Below are 18733 nucleotides of genomic sequence, written 5' to 3'. Positions count from 1 at the left end.
CTGGGAGGGGAGCAGTCTACCCGCCCGCGTCATCTGATGCTGTTTCCTGCAGGAGGGAGAAGAGCGGAAAAAAGTGAAACTCCACCCTCCACCTCTGCCTCCCGCCCCCGGGCCAAAGTACAAAGGGAGGAGGAAGAAGGGAACGGGGTTGGAGCCGTCCGGCTGAGGGAGCGGGATTGGGAAGCCGCAGCTCGGCCCAACTAGGGACACTCCAGCCACCCCGTGTGCGCAAAAAGACCCAACGGAGTCCAGGCGCTGCCTTCTTTCTGGCCCCACCTTGCGCTGGGCGAGTGCTGGAGCCAACCTCCCAGGACTGTTCCGGGACTGAGGGACATTCCCGATCCCTCCAAGCTGGCCATGGTGAGACGCCGGAGGCCTCGGGGTCCCACCCCCAAAGCCTGACCACACTGCCCTGGGTGGCCCTCCAGACGCCCGAGATGCGGGGGGCCGGGAGTCAATACTCCTGGCTCCCCAGAGAGGTTTGGGTCTGGGGCTGAGGGCCAGGGCCCGGATGCCCAGGTTCCGGGACTAGGGCCTCGGGCGCCAGCGGGGGTGGGGACCAGGGGCACCCAGGGAAGGTACCCCGCTTGCCCCAATATCGGCTCCCAGCCATGGAGCCCTTGAAGAACCTCTTCCTCAAGAGCCCGCTGGGGTCGTGGAATGGCAGTGGTGGTGGGGGCGGTGGGGGCGGCGGCAGCGGAGTCTGGCCAGAGGGGTCCCCGAAGACAGCGGCTTATGCCAACCCTGTGTGGACAGCCCTGTTTGACTACGAGCCCAATGGGCAGGACGAACTGGCCCTGAGGAAGGGCGACCGTGTGGAGGTGCTGTCCCGGGATGCAGCCATCTCTGGCGATGAGGGCTGGTGGGCGGGCCAGGTGGGCGGCCAGGTGGGGATCTTTCCATCCAACTATGTGTCTCGGGGCGGCGGCCCGCCCCCCTGCGAGGTGGCTAGCTTCCAAGAGCTGCGGCTGGAGGAGGTGATCGGCATCGGCGGCTTCGGCAAGGTCTACCGCGGCAGCTGGCGAGGTGAGCTGGTGGCCGTGAAGGCGGCTCGCCAGGACCCCGATGAGGACATCAGTGTGACAGCTGAGAGCGTGCGCCAGGAGGCCCGGCTTTTCGCCATGCTGGCACACCCCAACATCATTGCCCTCAAGGCCGTGTGTCTGGAGGAGCCCAACCTGTGCTTGGTGATGGAGTACGCGGCCGGTGGGCCCCTCAGCCGTGCCCTGGCCGGGCGGCGTGTGCCCCCACACGTGCTAGTCAACTGGGCTGTGCAGATAGCCCGCGGGATGCACTACCTGCACTGTGAGGCCCTGGTGCCCGTCATCCACCGAGACCTCAAGTCCAACAACAGTGAGTTTCGGGGAGCATGGTTGGAGGGCGGTATGGCCCAAGCACACACCTACCAGCTCTCAGCTGAGCCACCTGGGGGGTCTGCTAGAGGCTGGAGCTCTTGTCCTAGGGGAGCCCCAGTTGACTCGGGGCGCCATGGGCCCACACCGGCCCCAAAGCCGGAGACCCAGACACCAAACAGTCCTTCGCGCCTGAGCCTCAGGAGTCCTTGGCCCCAGCTCCCAGCTGCCAGGTTAGAAAATTGGGATCTCCCAGGTGAGTCGTACGCATCCATGGGAGCTCTGGATGTGCTGTTGATGCTGTGCTCTGGGGGTAGAAAGTGCTTCCAGGACAGAGATCTTGGAGTGGAAAGCCCCCCTGCCCGGCTCCCCACCCCTGGTGGTCAAGGCTGGGGACAGGGCTGGAATTCTGGCCCTGCCCCTACCCCTAACTACATGACCTTTAGCTGGTTATTTCAACTCAGAGCCTCACTTTTGGACTCTGGATAAAGGGAGTGACCAGGAAGGGGAAATGGCGCCAGGGGCTGGAGGGGCCTGGCACCTGCTGCCTGCCCTGCGGCCGGTCGGCAGCTGTGAGGGTAGACGTGTGCGGTCTGGATCGCCGAGAGGGCCTTACCTAGAGTTAGCACTTGGGGTGGGCGTGGTGGGGCTAAGGGAGATTTAAGCAGTAAGGTACTCCACCTCTAGCCATCTTAGGCCCAACACACTGGCCAGCGTGGGTCCAAGACAAGTGAGTGACAAGCTCAGAGGGCTTCCTGGAGGAGACTAGCTTCACACCAGGCCAGAAGCAGGCCGTGTTCAGAGAGGCACCAGCTGGATGTTTTGGTTAGGACCTGGGCCAGAGCGAAGGCAAAGAGGCAGGGCCCAGCGCCACATACCCCGCCCCCCAGTAGTGGAAACACAGGGCTGGGGCTGATGGGTTATTGAGAGACATGGGCAGCTCCTGGGGGGTAGTGAGCATGGAGATTTTGGGCTGCCTGGCCTGGGCTGGCCGTATACAAGTGACTTGTGGGGAGAGAAAGGCAGAACTCAATAATACCCGAGTCCCTGCCAGGACTGGAGGGGTCTGGGGAGGCCTGCCGGCCACCCCCCTACTCCCCTCATCCAGTGGGGCACTTCGCACTGCTCAGCCTCCCTCCCTGGCTCTAGCCCCCCAGGGACCCCCACTCCCTGTGCCAACCCAAGGGAGATTCCCCGAAGGCCTTGGGGGAGGGGACTCCCTTCTTCTGTTTTTCCTCCAGTTTTCTTTCCAGAAAAAATGGAACAATAGCCCAGGCCCCTGCTCCCCACCCTCCCCACTGCTTCCTGCGTTTCCTGCTGCCCCTGAGCCGGCTTCCTGCCCCTGCTCCAGCCTCTGCTCCCTCCCCAGCCCAGCTGCCTGCAGGGGAGGAAAGAGCCAAGGGTGGGGGGGGGGTTCTGTGGGAGAGGAAGGAGCCAGGGGTTACATCCCCCCCATCCTGTATGTCTCTCCCAGAGTCTGGGTGGTGGTGAAGGACAGGGAAGGCGCCCTCAGCCTCCCTGAGCCCGGCCTCCCACCTCGAAGACCCCAGGCCTAGGCCTGGGGTGCTGTCTGCGGGATGGTGGGGGGAGTCCCTGGGTTGGGGGGGCACAGGCAGGAAACAATGGCGTGATTTTCCTGGACAATGGGGGCCTTGTGAGGAAGCCTGGCGGGGAGTGGAGGGGGAATTCTCCAGGCCCACGAGTCACAGGACTAACCAGCCAGCCCAGCCTGGGTCTGACCTCCCCCAATGCTCCCCCAAAGGACTCCCCCCCAGTTGGAGACCTGGCCCAGGCCTCCCAGAAAGGAGAAGTAGGGACCATGGAGGGAAGCGGAAGAGGTGTGAGCTGTGCACGCCACTCCCTAGCTCCACAGAGGCCAGCCTGGGGAGGGGGCTGGAGGCCAGGGCCCTTCCAGAGGCCAGGAAGCCCCACATGGGGACTGAGAGCTTGGGATCTCCAGCCCCCTCTCCTCCAGGTGGCTCCTGATTACCCCTTCCCCAAGGTCTAGATCAGGCGCCAAATGAGCCATTTGGGTTGGGACAAATTCAAGGGGATGTGGAGATGAGGATAAGGATTCAAAGGTGTCAAGCCAAGTTGGGGGGCGGGAGGTGACAGGTCACCAGGACAAAGAAGTCTCAAGGCTTGGATGAGAGGCTGCCTATCTCTGGGCCTCAGATTATGTGAGGGAAAAGGGGAGGCTGGCCTCCTAGGCAGAGATGTTGGTGCGGAAAGTGCTTCACTGGTCTGTGAGGTTCAAGTGGCTAGAGGCCTGACCGGTGGCTCTTAAGGAGGATGGGTGGATCCCGTCACCAGAGGAGACCGGAGTCCCTCTCCTGCCTCAACACGCAGACCCTCCGGCTGGTTCCGCTCCAGCCACCTGCCCTCCCCCTGTTCTGGTTCTGCTCTGGAATGAACCTGTATAGTGTTTACTAGATGGTCCGGTTCTGAGCCTCCAGCACCCAGGCCAGAGGCTGTTGCAAATCGGGGAATGCTGGTAACAGAGGACAGTGAGGAGGGCCGACTGGAGATGGCGGACGACTAATCTTTAGGAGAGCGGACAAGCTTTAGGACACGCATACTAGACGTCCCACCCTGTACTAAGGATTTAAAAAGTGCGATCTTGCTGGGGGTGCTGGTGGGGCTCAGTCAGTTGAGTCAGTTGAGTGTCTGACTCTTGATCTCAGTTCAGGTCCTGATCTCAGGGTTGTGAGTTCAAGCCCTGGGTTGGGCTCCACACCAGGCATGGAGCCTACTTTAAAAAAAAAAAGTGAACTTGTTAAATGCTTATGCCGACCCTCCGAGGTGGGTTTTGGTGGGTTTTGTTATCCGTAGCTTTATGAATAGTTCAGGACTCAGCCCCAGTCTGGCTCCAGAAGAGAAGAGGGTTGATGGCAGAACCATTCACTGGATTAGGAGAAATTGCAGGGAGATTTGCCCCGTGGTGGGTGGATAAAGGTGGGGGCGGGAGGGCATTTGAACATGAGATAGGGCAGTGATGGACAGCTGAACCGGCTCCTGGCGCAGAGCTCCAAATGTGGGAGGGCCCATGGGGAGGGGGCAGCGGGCACTTAGGAGAAGCCAAGACAGCCCGGGGACAGTGGGTAGGGGTTGAGGAGAGGCCACACTCTGAGGACCACTGACACTGAAAAGGCTGAGGCTAGGAAGGCCCTAAGGAAACGGCACAAGCAGGCAGAGGCCCCAGGATCAAAGACAGAAGGGAGGGGTGACAGAAGGGCCAGGTGTCCCCACAAGGCCCAGAGAACTTGGCCAGTTACCAAGTTCTGGGATCGGGAGTTAGGGCTTTACCCCTGGTCCCGCCACCTCCTCTGAGAAGTCCTCCCCTTCACCAGGCTGGGTTAGGTGCCCATCCCCTCTGCCCCACCCCTCTGCCCCTTACCCTGAGCCGCCCCAGAATAGTGCCGTCACCCTGGCCAGGAGAGCTGAGAGGTATGTGCGCCCTGAAATGACATATGTTCAGAAAGGTAGTTGGTTTGGATGTCGCTTCTCTTCATTAACCAGGAAAGGGAGAGGCCTTTTCAAACCCTTGATGATGCTATGACTTTATCGTCTTTCTGTTCCTCAAAACCTTCTCTCATTTGAGCCATGTTTGTCCTGATGAGATTTGCAAGCTGCTGCTTCTCCTCTGTATACAAGGCCCCCTTGGGTCAGCTCCACAAGCCCCTGTCGGATCTGACCATCCACTCCCACATTTGTCCCAAGCTCCTCCTTTTCTGGCCGAGAACCTTCGCTTCTCGAACCCCCCTGTTCTTCACATCCAGCTCTGCAGCGGCAGACATCTTTGGTTGGAGGCTCTCATCTGGGCGGGGCTGTTCCAGCCATGAGGGGGTATGGGCACTGGGGCGTACTGGGTTTCCTTTCTCACCAAGGGGTTCCCTCTTGCTCCCCATCCCAAGGGAGGTCCTAATTCACACTCCTGCCTCAGCAACATGACAAGACACAGGGGTTTCTATGCAATGAACACCAGCTTTAGAACCACACAGATGGGGTTGAAATCTGTTCTTTATTTGCATATGATCTCAGCAAGTCATTTCTCTGCCCCGTTTCCTTTTCCGTAAAATGGGGGTGATGATGTGTGCCTCAGAGGCTGTTTTGGGAGTGCTAGAGCTGAGCATAAAAGCCTGGCCTCAAGGAGCCCCTCCAACCACGTTTCCCAATATGGCTACTTTTGTCTGATTCTACCTCAACCGTCCAGAGCAAGATCACCTCTTTGCTCCCAGTATTTAGCCAGCATGTCTGTCAGATGATGGGTTGCTTCTAGCTCCTCCCTTGACCCCACGATCTGAACACGGAGTACCCACAGTCCTGCCCCCTCGTCCCCAGTTCTGCTGCTGCAGCCCATTGAAGGCGATGACATGGACCACAAGACCTTAAAGATCACTGACTTCGGCCTGGCCCGGGAGTGGCACAAAACCACACAAATGAGTGCAGCAGGCACCTACGCCTGGATGGCTCCTGAAGTTATCAAGGCCTCCACCTTCTCTAAGGGCAGCGATGTCTGGAGGTGAGGCCTGGCTGCAGCCTGGACAAGGCCATCTGTGGGGCTGAGGAGGGCCAAGGGGGGTATGGAAATCGAGGGCTGGGCAGAAAGGCAGACCCCTGGGGGAGGGAACTCAAATCATTTGGCTCCTCATTGCTTTGGGGTGAAATGGCATTGAATAAGTAGAGGAGCGAACACAGACCCTTTGTCTTGCCCACAGTTTTGGGGTGCTGCTGTGGGAGCTGCTGACTGGGGAGGTGCCCTACCGTGGTATCGACTGCCTTGCTGTAGCCTACGGAGTAGCCGTCAACAAGCTTACGCTGCCCATCCCGTCCACCTGCCCTGAGCCCTTCGCTCAGCTCATGGCAGGTAAGGGGACTGGAGGGGGAGAGGCAGAGCTCCTTGGCACAAGACACATCCCCCCACAGACCCCTTCTCACTCTGTGCCCCCTCCGCTCCGTGTCCCCAGACTGCTGGGCGCAGGACCCCCACCGCAGGCCCGACTTTGCCTCCATCCTGCAGCAGCTGGAGGCGCTGGAGGCGCAAGTCCTGCGGGAAATGCCGCGGGACTCCTTCCATTCCATGCAGGAAGGCTGGAAGCGCGAGATCCAAGGCCTCTTCGACGAGCTGCGGGCCAAGGAAAAGGTAGAGGTCCCGATTGGAAAAGGAAAGGAAGTGCCTCCCCGGTCTTCTTGGGGCAGAGTCTGTACCGGGCTGATGCCACTGCCTTCACTGTCCCTGGCACAGGAACTTCTGAGCCGCGAGGAGGAGCTGACCCGGGCTGCGCGTGAGCAGCGGTCACAGGCGGAGCAGCTGCGGCGGCGCGAGCACCTGCTGGCTCAGTGGGAGCTGGAGGTGTTCGAGCGCGAGCTGACGCTGCTGTTGCAGCAGGTGGACCGCGAGCGGCCGCACGTTCGCCGCCGCCGCGGCACCTTCAAGCGCAGCAAGCTCCGCGCGCGGGACGGCGGCGAGCGCATCAGCATGCCCCTCGGTAAGGGGCGGGGCCCAGCCATTGGCTGCGTGAGCGGAGGAGGGCGGGGTCAGGCTTGTGCTGGCCATACTGGGATTGGTCGGGGAAGTTGGTGGGTGGACCTGTGAGCCGAGGGCTGGAAGGGGTGGGGCCGGGAGCGCTGCTTTCGTGTGGGGGCGGGTTCTGGCGGAAATATTTGCATGGCGGCCGGGGAGTGGCTGCCCCCGCGGAGGGGCGGGGCTCATGAAAGTTCCGGTAAGGCCTAGGGGACTTGGCGCGTCCGCTCCCGGGAATCTCCGGCTGCGTCTGGCTTCTTCGGATGCTGGCGTCCAGGCCGTCCGCTTTTCTTACCGAGAGTCTGACGGGCCAGGAAGGCAGTGATGCGGGCCCCAGTCCCACAGCTACCGTGCCAGGCCCGGTCCCTGCACTGCCTTCGTGGCCTGGAAGCCGGCTGATGGCCCTGAGGGCTGGAATCCTGACTCTTGTTCACCACAAACCTTTCCCCTGCTTTTCCCCCAACCCCAGACTTCAAACACCGCATCACTGTGCAGGCCTCACCTGGCCTGGACCGGAGGAGAAACGTCTTCGAGGTCGGAGCTGGGGATTCGCCCACCTTCCCCCGGTTCCGGGCGATCCAGTGTAAGAAACCTCTTCTCATGCGAAACCCCTCCACGGCCCCTTCTCTTCTGTCAAACCTTATCTTAGGAGGTGGGTTCCACCCACTGTCTCCTCCTCTGACTGCTGGCACCCAGGCTCCCTCCGCTGTCTGACTAGGCTGGTACCTCTGAGTTCTCAGGCAGCATTCATTTTCTCTAAGTTTCATAGATGAAAAAAGCGGAAAAAAGTAACTTGCCAAATGTCACACAGCTAATGAGGGGCAGGGCCAGAATTCAAACCCAGACAAGATTGCCCCAGTGAACTAACTATACCCCACCCGAGTGCTAGCCCCAGGACCCTAACCCACCCACCCTGTCTCAGTTCTCTTCAGATTCTCTGTGGCCCAAAGCCCACCCTTGGAATAGTATGGGCTCCAACCTGATCCCCCATCCTCTAAGAAGGTGTCCCTGGTGCCTGACTCTCATGATGGGGCTCCTGGCCTCAGCTCAGACTCCCTGGTTCTCCTCCTACAGTGGAACCCGCAGAACCAGGCCAGGCATGGGGCCGCCAGTCCCCCCGACGTCTGGAGGACTCAAGCAATGGAGAACGGCGAGCATGCTGGGCCTGGGGTCCCAGTTCCCCCAAGCCTGGGGAAGCCCAGAATGGGAGGTGAGTGCCTGAGTGTCCCCACCCCACCATCATCTGCCTCCCGATAGTCCTAAGATTGCTGAAGCCCAACTTCCCTCCCCAGGAGAAGGTCCCGCTTGGACGAAGCCACGTGGTACCTGGATTCAGATGACTCGTCCTCCTTGGGATCTCCTTCCACACCCCCAATGCTCAATGGTGAGTGGCTTTGTCTATCCCCAGCAGACTCTTGCTGCACCCCTGTGGGTACTATGGGGAGAACTATAAGAAATTAACTGTAGGGCCGGCCACTCCTAGGATTCGCATCTGCACTGTAGGTCCACAGCTGAGCCAGGTGCAACCCAGGCTTCCCGGGGCCCAGAGTGAGGCCTCTTGTCCAGGCCTGGCCTGTGAGAGAGCTCGGTCCTGGCCCTGTAGCAGCAGCCGGGCTTTGGCAGGTTGCGGGGAGGGAAGAAAGACAGGGAGTGGTACTGCCCATCTGGGACCCAAGGGAAGCTGGGTCCAGAGAGGGGACCGTGCATAGGGGAGCCGGGCAGGTGCCTGCCACACTGCGCTTCTCAGAGTCCCTTCTGGGGATCCTGTAGGTGAGAAGAGGGTAAGCAAGCTGAGCAGGGGTGGGGGGGAGGGAATCCAGGGCCTGCTCTCTGTGTCCGGGTCTGGGCTGTTCTCTTCTCCGTGAAGACAGCGGCAGTTACGGGCACCAGGCATTCCATCTGAGCAACAACCCAGTGAGGGACGTGCTATTATTTTTGCCATTTGAGAGATGAGAAAATCGGGGCTCTGAGAGGTAAAGTAACCCTACCTAGAGCCCTCAGCTTTTGAGGATCCTAAGCCTCAGGATTTGAGAGCCTTAAAAGCTTTCACCTGAAGAAAGGGCTGGGCACGTACAGAGAGGTGCAGAGAGGTTCTTTGGTTTGATGTGAGGTACCCAGCAGAGGAGAGATTTGAACCCAGATTTGACTCTAGAGGCAGGACCCTGGACCGTCCTCTGACACACCATTCCCCGCTCCAGAAATTGCACTGCCCCAGGCTGGCTGGACTGCAGGGACTGAAGGGAGCATTGGAAGGCCAAGGGGGAAGCTAGGATTCACCTGCTCTTGAATGTACCAAGCTAGAAGGGCCAATAGAGAACTTAAAGTCCCGTCAACCCAGGTGTTTAGGTTGAGGCTGCCCCTACCATGCTCGGCAGAGCCCTCTGGGCCTGCCCTTCCCAAGCAAGCAGGAGTAGGAACAAAAGGGCCTGAACCTCATCCTCCACAAGCTTGCCCCTTATTTGGAAGGAGCTCCCCTACCCCAGCCCAGCTGCTGGCCGAGCACTTGGTTCCCTGAGCACAAGTCCACACTCCAGTGGCCATCTTGGGTCCAGGAGAGTACATGACCTTGACCTCTCAGCCACCCACAGAGGTGGAAGACTGGCTGAGAATCGAAGAAAACCCTGTGAGATTGCCCAGGCAAGGGCCGCACTACTGGGGAACGGGCTACAGTGAGTTGCCTGCTGGTAGAACAGTCAGCCTACACTGATGGAACAGCCCCTCTCATCCTCATGTCCCAGGGGTTCTGGTTCAGGTTCAACACGAAGTATGTTGTCCTAGAGCCACTAATGACCACATGGTGTGTCCTTGCTGTGAGGTCTCACGGAAACGATTTCATCTGCATCCATGGGTCGAAAATGGTTGTACTTATCCTAAACCCAGGGATGCCTCCTCCTCATGCTAGGAAGCTCAGAGGCAAATTCAAGGAACCCCTTCCTGAATTACCTCGAGCAAGGCACGTATCTCTTGGAAACCTCTGTTTCTCAGGCCATTGACCACAGGAATGTCTTTACACTTTCCATTTTGCAGACTGACTTCCATCTCCCTTTAACTCTGTCTCATTTTTCGTGCTGGTGTGAGACAGGTTTGTCCCCTGTTCTGCTTAATTTTATAAACGGCCCGTGCCTTCACCTGCAGAGTGGGAGCATAGCACTCAGCTTGTGTGGCTGTTGCAGGGGAGCAGGAGAACGGACTCTTCCATCAGACTATGTCAGTGCATTTTATGAGCCAGTCATCGACACGTTAGGAATCAGCCCTGCCGTGATTTGGGGGGCGGGCCTAGTCTGGCGGTCGGGGCAGCTCAGAAACAAGTGAGAGCAACAGGCAGCAGGAAGTGGCTGTGTCAGGCCTGATGAGAGCCATAAGCGCTGTGGTGGTGGTGGGGCCTTCCAGGAAGCCTTCTAGAAGCAAGAAAAAACCTTGTTCTCCCCTAGGTGTCACCCACTCCACTTCTGACACCAGATGTGTGGTTCACAGTCAGTTCTGACAGGCTAGCCCCCAGATGAAGGGCTCTGTCCCACAAGAACCCTCCCTACCCCGCATCTCCGCCCCACCTCGGTCTCCAGCCGCCAAGTCCGGTTGTCCCCTGTGCTGCTTCTAAATCAGTGGTTCCTGTCACCTTTGATCAGTTGCTAGAATGGCTCAAAGAGCTCAGAAAAAATGCTTACTTACTAGATTACCAGTTAATTATAAAGGACATCGCTCGAGAACAGCCAGAGGGAAGAGATGAGTAGGGCAAGGCATGTGGGAGGGGGCTTGGGGCTTCGGTACCCTCTCTGCGGGCGCCACTCCTAGCTCCTCCAGGTGCTGGCTGACCTGGACGCTCTCGGAACCCTTTGGCTAGGGTTTTAATGGAGCCTTCATTATGTGAATGTGATCAGTTGATTTAACCATTGGCTGTTGGTGATAGACCTCAGTCTCCAGCTCTCTAGTCCTGTGGTCTGTGCTGCCAGCAACCAGACCCTCTTCCTTATGAGCTTTCCAGAAGTGACCTCATTAACCTGAACGTAAATGTGATTAAACCCTTCCCTGGTTAGGAAGAGCAGAGATGCACCTTTTGCTTCTGTGATCCAATCCTTTAGGAAGAGCTGGGAGTTTCAGGAGTTCTGTGCCAAAAATGAGATGAAGACCCAATGTATATTTCTTGTTGTAATTAACATATCAGGGTTTCACAGAGGAGGGGACCCTTCACCTAGGTCTTAAATGGTGAATAAGGGATCACAGAAAGGCGAGGTAGAAAAGGTGTGCTGGGCAGAGGGAACAGTGTGTGTGCAGGCGCCAGGTTTTCCACACCCAGGGGAGAGGAAGCCCGGCTGGGACCCGGAGGGGAGTTGACAGCCTGGGAGTTACAGGTCTCAGGCAGCAGGTGAGAGCCAGGCCTTCATCCCCTGGGTCTGTGGGGCCCAGCCTAGTCCCAGCAGATGTTGGTTGAGTGAATGGGTGGGTGAAGCCAGAAAAGCTGGCGGGAGCCAGTTCAGGAAGGGCCAGAAATGAGAATGAATTTGGCCAATTTGCATTTTAGAAGGCAGGGACCTGGGGTGGGGGCGCGAGGATGGGTCAGAGCCTGGGTAAGGGCTGTAGCTGAGAAAAGGGAACCCGAACCGAGTTCCGGCTAGTAAAAGCTCAATTTCCCCAGCATTGCATTTCTTCCTCTGGATCCCCAGCCCCATGTCCTGCTCCAGGCCGGGCGCAAGGTGGGCAGAGTGCGAGAAGGCTTTGAAAGCCCAGCCAAGGGGCTTGGACTTTATGTTAGTGGTAATGGAGAGCCATGGCAAGTTCTAGTGCCAAAGAGGACTTAACAAAATTGGGCTTTGTGGGAGGCCATCACAGGACCAAAGGACCTACCACCACTACCTTCTTAATGTGTGGTTCCCCAGCGTCGCCCCTGGTGGTCTAGAACGGAGTCAGGTCAACCTTAGGCCCATAGGCAGGACACCAATGTCCTGAAATCCGGAGCAGAGTCTGGGTGGGAAGTGGTGGAGAGTGAAGGCTCTGTTGCCTCCTCCTGGAGTGCGGCCATCTCCAGCCCTCCCTGGCTGTGCAGCCTTAGACACACCCTTAACCTTTCTGAGCCTGGAACCCCTGCATGAGGATCGGATAACATATGCCCCTAAATCAGTCAGCTCGAGCCTGGCACTAACCACTCTGAGTCTCAGTTTCCTCATTTCTAGGAGAGGGACAGTGACACATGCCTCTTGGTGCTGTTGTGTATGTTGGAACTGGCCTGTGTGCCCCGTACAAGCTATTGATCAAGTAGGGGGAGGTGGGCAAAACGACCGGGCCTGACCAGACAAGAAGGAGGTGGACACAGGGCACAGGAGCCCTGCAGATGCCCCTGGCTGGACACTAAGGCCACCGAAGTCGGCTTGGGATTGGGGGGGAGTCCCCGTGGGTGGGCAGGAACTGAGTGGGGGAGTAATGGGAGTCCGGGAAGACGCTGGTGAGGAGCAGAACTCGGTCCTTGTTCCAGGGCCACTCAGGGGTCCTCGTGGCCCCTGCCCAAAGACCGCCTAATGTGTGCCCGCCCCCGCTGCCAGGTAACCCCCAGCGGCCCAGCCCGGAGCCCGAGGAGCCGCGACGAACAGGCCCGGTGGAGCGGGGCAGCGGCTCCGGGACGCCCAAGCTGATCCAGCGCGCACTGCTGCGCGGCACCGCCCTGCTCGCCTCCCTGGGCCTGGGCCGCGACCTGCAAACTCCGCCGCCGCCGGGGGGACCAGGCCGCGAGCGCGGGGAGACCCCGCCGCCGACGCCCCGCGCGCTGCCCACCGTGTCCCCCGCCGAGCCGCCCCCCTCCCAGCCCATCCGCTTCTCCCCCAAGACGCTCGACGTCCCCGCCTCCCTGCTGACCCCGGAGGCCCCCGGCCCACCCGCCCCTGCACCCCTGCTGCTGGAGCTGGGGGTCCCTGTGGGCCAGCTGTCCGCCAAGAGCCCCCGGCGGCACGACGAGGAGAGGCGTGGTGAGTAGCCCCCAAGCAGGCCTGATTGCGGGGTTGGGGGGACCCGCAGGGCGGTGAGGCTGGGGGCTGCCTGGAGGGAACTGAGTTCTAAGTTCAGCCACCCAGTTGCAGGGATGGGGTGCGGCGGGCCGGGCGGGTTGTGAGATAAAAGGAATGATCGTCTGGAGGGGAGGAGAGCTCCGCCTACTGGTTGCTCACTTGCTCCAGGTTCTGTTCCTCCCGCTGCCCCGCCACGTAGGGCGATTGTCTCGTTTAACCACCTGCCCACCCTTTGAGCAAGGCGCTCAGGTCATACCCAGGCTCTAGGTGAGGAAGCTCAGGGCACAGAGAGATCAAGGGACTCAAGGCTCCCAGAGGTAAATGGCAGAGCTGGGATCCGAGCCCAGGCCAGGCTGTCACAGAGATCTTGTTCTTAACACCGCAGAGGTGGACGTCCTGAGTCAAGCAGCTCCCTGTGCAGACGGGCAAACCCCCACCTGACCCCATGCCTCTTCCTCCCACTCCTAGGAAGTACCGTCTCACCCCCGCCGGGGATATCCCGCTCAGCTCCTGGCACCCCAGGCACCCCACGCTCACCGCCCCTGGGCCTCATCAGCCGACCTCGGCCCTCACCCCTTCGCAGCCGCATCGACCCTTGGAGCTTTGTGTCAGCCGGGCCCCGGCCTTCGCCTTTGTCCTCACCCCAGCCTGCGCCTCGCCGGGCACCCTGGACCTTGTTCCCAGACTCGGACCCCTTCTGGGACTCTCCACCTGCCAACCCCTTCCGGGGAGGCCCTCAGGACTGCAGGGCACAGACCAAAGACATAGGCGCCCAGGCCCCGTGGGCGCCCGAGGCAGGGCCTTGAGTGGGCCAGGCTGCCCCCGCCTGGGCTCCAGCGGCCCTAGAAGAGCCACAGTGTACACTGGAGCTGGGCAAGCCTCTGCAGCTGCCTCGGTTTCCCCCAGGGACCTCTCTGGGGGGTCAGGAACACTACACTGCACAGGAAGCCTTCACACTGGACGGGGGGCCCACACCCCCCCACACCCCAAAACCTGTGGGTCCCCCAACTTACCTGCCCTATTGGGGCCCAACACTGTACCCAGCTGGTTGGGAGGACCAGAGCCTGTCTCAGGGAATTGCCCCCAGGGGTGGCACAGGAAGGAGGGGTAGGGCCGGGGAGAGGGGCCAGCCTCAGCCGTCACCAGCACTTTTGACAAAGCCCTGCTACTGTGGCCCCTGCCCCAGGGCTTGGTGCCTGGAACCCCCCCCACCCCACCCTGGGGGTTTTCTGGGGCCGGGACTCTCTGGGTGCCTTCCTACCGCCCCGGCCAAGGTTGGGGCCTCGGCCTCGGGATCCAATGAAGCCAAATAAACTCCCCAAGCTGTCTCCCCAAGCCTAGCCTGTCACCTTTCTGGAGGTAACCGGGGGCTCCAACCCGTCACTCAAACCTGGTGACCATGCCCCCAGTGCAATGGGCAGTCGGCCTGGGCCTTGGCTGGGGTCCAGTCCACGGGCCTCAGTCAGGCGGTCCAGACCGTCCTCGGACCCCACTTTCTGCAGGCCTTTCCTGCTCATCCTCGGCAGCTTGCCGAGCTGGGGGTTGGGGCGGGCGCCTAGAGCCCTCCGGGCAGCATCCTGGGGGTTTGTCCTGGGTTTGTCTATACCATGGTCTGGCGCCCGGAGGAGGAACCCGCGCTGGCAGAGGCCCCCCACACTCTTACTGCTGCAGGGCTCTGTGGGCGGCCACCCCCATGCCAAGCCCCGGGGCAGGCCCCCTCTGCGGTTCTGGGGAGCGGTAGCTTAGGCTCCCCCTCGCCACTTCCCAGCAGCCAGGCCCACCAGGTCCCTTGTTCTGTGGAACAGGACCTCGGAGCATGGGGGGGTTCTCAGGCAGGACTCAGAATGGACGTGGGTGAACATCTGTCCAGAGGCCACTGGGCATCCTCGGCTCCACTCACCACCCTGCCCCTACCTGACCCATCCCAAATCCTGCTCCTCCTCGCAGGACACCTGCCGTAACCCCCGTCGGCCTCCCCGGGCTGCTACTGTCCTCCAGGCCTTGTGTCTTCACCCTCATCCCCCCCCAGCCAGTCCCCATCCCTCCCCCCCCCCCCAGCTCTCTCCCACCTTGCCTGGCTGGCCTCTCCTGTTCCTCAGAGGCAATGTCACTCTTCACTTCTCCAGGAGCCCTCCCCAGGGCACCCCCCCCCCCAAAAAAAAACCTTCAGGACACATATGACCATGTGAAGTTAGCACATTTCCTTGCTAACGGGTTTCTGGTGGCGACACCAGGAGGGAAGGGACCTGGGTCCATCCTCTTCTCTGGTGTCCTCCGGACCGAAGCGCTTGCCGAGTGGGTGAACGGAGTGTGTGTGGCTGAGCGAGCTCGAAGGGGCCTCCACCATGGGGCCTGAGCCAGCCGCTCGCTCTCCAGGCCTCCCCCTGCGGCTCCACACCCGCATCTCCCCAGCTGCGGGGAATTGGGCAAATGATGTCTGGGCCCAGAAACAGGGACAATGGACCTCGATCGCCTCCAAGCTTGTTCACATCCCCCTGGCTTCCCAGTCCCCGGCGTCCCTCTGTCTCCAGCCACCCACGCCCCGGCGCCTCCTCCCGGCCCCACCCTGCCCAGCCCCTCCCAGGTGCCTGCGGTTGGCACAGCCCCGGCTGCCACAGCACCTCCAACCCCGGGCGGCTCACCATGGGGGCTCTGAGGCCCTGGGCCCGATTCCCACTACTGGTGGTGGCCCACCTGCTGGCCCTGGGGATTGGGGCTCTGGTGTTTCAGGCCCTGGAAGGGCCTCCAGCGCTCCAGCTCCAGGCCAAGCTCAGAGCCGAGCTGGCCACTTTCCAGGCGGAGTATGGGGCCTGCCTGCCCCCCGGGGCCCTGGAGGAGCTGCTGGGCACTGCTCTGGCAGCCCAGGTCCACGGGGTCTCCAGCCTGGGCAATGGCTCAGAGGCCGGGAACTGGGACCTGCCCTCGGCCCTGCTCTTCACTGCCAGCATCCTCACCACCACGGGTAAGGGTGCCAGGCGGCCGGGCAAGAGGGGACTCCTGGGGACCCTGGGGGTGTAGCCCTTCTCCCAGCCCCCAAAGGTCAGCCAGAGCCCAGGCCTGACAAGGCGTGATGTCACAGCTGGCGCTTCCCACACCAACACCCCAACTGGTGCCTCCACTTCAGCTGCCAGGTGGGGTGTGTCTTTAGCCACACCCCCTGACACCCCCTAAGACCAGACCCCAGGGCCTGAGACAAAGGGAGGGGACAGGTATTGTGGGGTGAATTCTTGGGTGGAGGAAAATGGAGTGAACCCCAGATACAGATTAGGCCACCGACTGAGGAGCGAGTGTCCAGGGGAGGAAGTCCTGATGAGATGTTAGCCATGGCAAGAGGGCACAGAGATGAGGGAGGAAGAAATTCCTGGCAGAGGGAACAGCATGTGCAAAGGCCCAGAGAAATAAAGGAATGGGACACCCCCCACCCCAGCACTGCAGGTTTTTCATCCTGGAAAGTGTTTAAATGTCTTTTGAATGAAGGTCTATATTGCCTGGTTCTTGTGACCAATCAGGAAACCTCTTTGCATTGGACCAGAATCCCTGTGAGGGGTTCCATTTTGTCTGGAAGAGGCCTGCCCTTTGGGGCAGAGCGTGTCCTCCCCAGGCCAGCACAGTCCCCACCACTCCCTCTTGTCTCCCCTCCGGCTCCTCCGGGCACTCGAGTTTACCTCCTTGGCAGGACTAGCCGGTCCTGTTCTCCCAGCACTGCCTGCTCTCCCACCTCGCCCTAAATCTGCACATACTTTTCCAGGCTGGAATGCCCTCTTGGGCACGCTGCCTCTTTTTGCAGCACCTGCCTGTCTCCCGGCACCACAAAGCGGGGCCCGGACAGACTCAGATGCTAGAGCAAGGCCTAGCACACGGGATGTCTCAGTACTCCTTCAGGAGGTGAAACAGCGGGTACCATTCTTTCTAGTGGATTTGCAAGTATTGTATCGGTCAAGGGCAGAGCTGAGGAATCTGAGAACACTCAGCCTCCCCTGGGACAGGACAGCAGTTCTCAGAACTGTCCCAGCTACAAGAGGCCTAAGGTGACTGCCTCTTCTAATTCCTACATTTTCCAGAAAAGAGTGGCCAGAGAGGTTTGTTTATTTATGTATCTATTTATTTATTAGAGAGTGGGGGGTGGGGGGGACAGTGCCCAGAGGGAGAGGGAGAGAATCTTTCTTTTTTTTTTTTTTAAGATTTTATTTATTTATTTGACAGAGATCACAAGTAGGCAGAGAGGCAGGCAGAGAGAGAGAGGAAGGGAAGCAGGCTCCCCGCCGAGCAGAGAGCCCGATGCGATGCGGGACTCGATTCCAGCACCCTGGGATCATGACCTGAGCCGAAGGCAGAGGCTTTAACCCACTGAGCCACCCAGGTGCCCCAAGAGGGAGAGAGTCTTAAGCAGGCTCAGTGCAGAGCCCCATGGGGGGTTGATTTCATGACCCTGAGATTATGACCTAGCCAAAATCAAGAGTCGGACACAACCAACTGAGAAGAGCGGCCAGGGAGGTTAAGAGACTTGCCTAAGACCCCCAGCGAATGAGGAGCAAAGCCAGCTAGGTCCCGGGCCAGAACAGTTCCCATCATCTCGGCCACCAGAGGGCAGCCTTCTGCCGGACACCTGGTTGGGGGACACTAGCATCCCTCTCGCAGGTTCATTGCCCACAGCCTTGCTCCTTTCCAGGCTATGGCTACATGGCCCCGCTGTCGTCTGACGGAAAGGCTTTCTGCATGGTCTATGCAGCCCTTGGGCTGCCAGCCTCCCTCGTGCTCCTGGCCACCCTGCGCCGCTGCCTGATGCCCCTGCTCTGTCGCCTGGGGGCCTGGGGAGCCAGCCGGTGGCAGCTGGCCCCGGCCAGGGCAGCGTTGCTGCAGGCGGCTGGATGGGGCCTGCTGGTGGCCGCGATCTTCGTGCTGCTTCCGGCCCTGGTGCTGTGGGGTCTGCAGGGTGACTGCAGCCTGCTGGAAGCCGTCTACTTCTGCTTCGGCTCACTCAGCACCATCGGCCTGGGGGACCTGCTGCCGGGCCGTGGCCGTGGCCTACACCCTGTGCTCTACCACCTTGGCCAGCTGGCCCTTCTTGGTGAGTCCAGCTGCCACGGAGTGGGAGGGAAAGGAGATGAGGGACGAGGAGCTGGGACCAGGACTCCCATAAAGGGCTGGGGAGGCTAAGCGGCACAGGTGAAGGCCCTACGTAGGGTGCGGGGTGCGGGTTGTGTTTGGAAGAACCCTGATGGCTGCGTTCAGAAGACTGTGAGCGGCACCAGGTGCCAGGCGTGGCGGGTCACCTGCCTGGCGGGGGAGCAGGGAGCTGCCCTAGCCCACCTCTCCTCCCCAGGTTACTTGCTCCTCGGGCTCTTGGCCATGCTGCTCGTTGTGGAGACCTTCTCAGAGCTGCCACAGGCCCGTGCCCTGGTCAAGTTCTTTGGGTCCAGTGGCCCGATGACCGCTGAAGACCAAGGTGGCATCCTGGGCCAGGATGACCTGGCTCTGAGCACCCTGGCGCCCTCGGCTGCAGCCCCAGAACAGGCCCCGACTTGCTGACCGGGGTCAGGTGATGGAGTTGAGCTCCTTCCAGGTGGACAAGCCTCCAGAGGAAGCCTCCAGAGAGGGGAGGGGAGGTGGGGGGGGGTGACTGTCAGGCCCTCAGGCAATAGTGTATTTTAAAAAGCGGGGCCAATAACCCTGACTGTTTTCGTCTCTTCTTTCAATGGGCCTCCTAAAGCGATCAACGACCCCCGACCCAAACCCCATCATCCTGAAACCCCACCATCCTTTCAGGGTGAAGCCCCAGCAGGCCCTCGGCTGCCTCTTGGAACCTCCAAGCCCGCACGGGCCCCACTCGGGATCCCAGACGACCTTATCGGCCTCAGCCCCAC

At 60.4% G+C, this 18733-nt stretch overlaps 2 protein-coding genes across 2 annotated transcripts; both read left to right on the top strand.

The window, feature by feature from the left end:
• Nucleotides 1-20: 20 nt before the first annotated feature.
• MAP3K11 (mitogen-activated protein kinase kinase kinase 11) lies at nt 21-14204 on the top strand. Its single transcript, XM_004770037.3, has 10 exons — nt 21-1353; nt 5694-5874; nt 6071-6219; nt 6320-6495; nt 6598-6841; nt 7346-7459; nt 7951-8086; nt 8169-8260; nt 12411-12830; nt 13338-14204. Exons 1-10 carry the CDS (start codon nt 612-614, stop codon nt 13673-13675), a joined length of 2592 nt encoding a protein of 863 aa, XP_004770094.1. The 5' UTR covers nt 21-611; the 3' UTR covers nt 13676-14204.
• An 803-nt stretch (nt 14205-15007) lies between these two features.
• Nucleotides 15008-18702, top strand: KCNK7 (potassium two pore domain channel subfamily K member 7). The gene is made up of 3 exons (XM_004770038.3): nt 15008-15831; nt 17539-17937; nt 18193-18702. The coding sequence occupies exons 1-3, from the start codon at nt 15300-15302 to the stop codon at nt 18396-18398; spliced, it is 1137 nt and encodes a 378-aa protein (XP_004770095.2). The 5' UTR covers nt 15008-15299; the 3' UTR covers nt 18399-18702.
• The last annotated feature ends 31 nt before the right edge of the window (nt 18703-18733 follow it).

This window comes from Mustela putorius, unplaced genomic scaffold (genome assembly GCF_011764305.1).
Source record: "Mustela putorius furo isolate JIRA1106 unplaced genomic scaffold, ASM1176430v1.1 tig00000127_pilon_pilon_pilon, whole genome shotgun sequence".
Classification (NCBI taxonomy): Eukaryota; Metazoa; Chordata; class Mammalia; order Carnivora; family Mustelidae; genus Mustela; species Mustela putorius.
The sequence above is the reverse complement of the archived record's forward strand: the minus strand, read 5'-3'. Positions and strand labels throughout refer to the sequence as shown.

Bases quoted from the DNA above. Each gene is read 5' to 3' on its own strand.
- MAP3K11 (XM_004770037.3), top strand. From the start codon at position 612: ATGGAGCCCTTGAAGAACCTCTTCCTCAAGAGCCCGCTGGGGTCGTGG. The intron at 6,220-6,319 runs GTAAGGGGACTG...CCGTGTCCCCAG, and splicing joins CTTCGCTCAGCTCATGGCAG to ACTGCTGGGCGCAGGACCCC. The intron at 8,087-8,168 runs GTGAGTGCCTGA...TTCCCTCCCCAG, and splicing joins GGGGAAGCCCAGAATGGGAG to GAGAAGGTCCCGCTTGGACG.
- KCNK7 (XM_004770038.3), top strand. From the start codon at position 15,300: ATGATGTCTGGGCCCAGAAACAGGGACAATGGACCTCGATCGCCTCCA. The intron at 15,832-17,538 runs GTAAGGGTGCCA...GCTCCTTTCCAG, and splicing joins CAGCATCCTCACCACCACGG to GCTATGGCTACATGGCCCCG. The intron at 17,938-18,192 runs GTGAGTCCAGCT...TCTCCTCCCCAG, and splicing joins TGGCCAGCTGGCCCTTCTTG to GTTACTTGCTCCTCGGGCTC.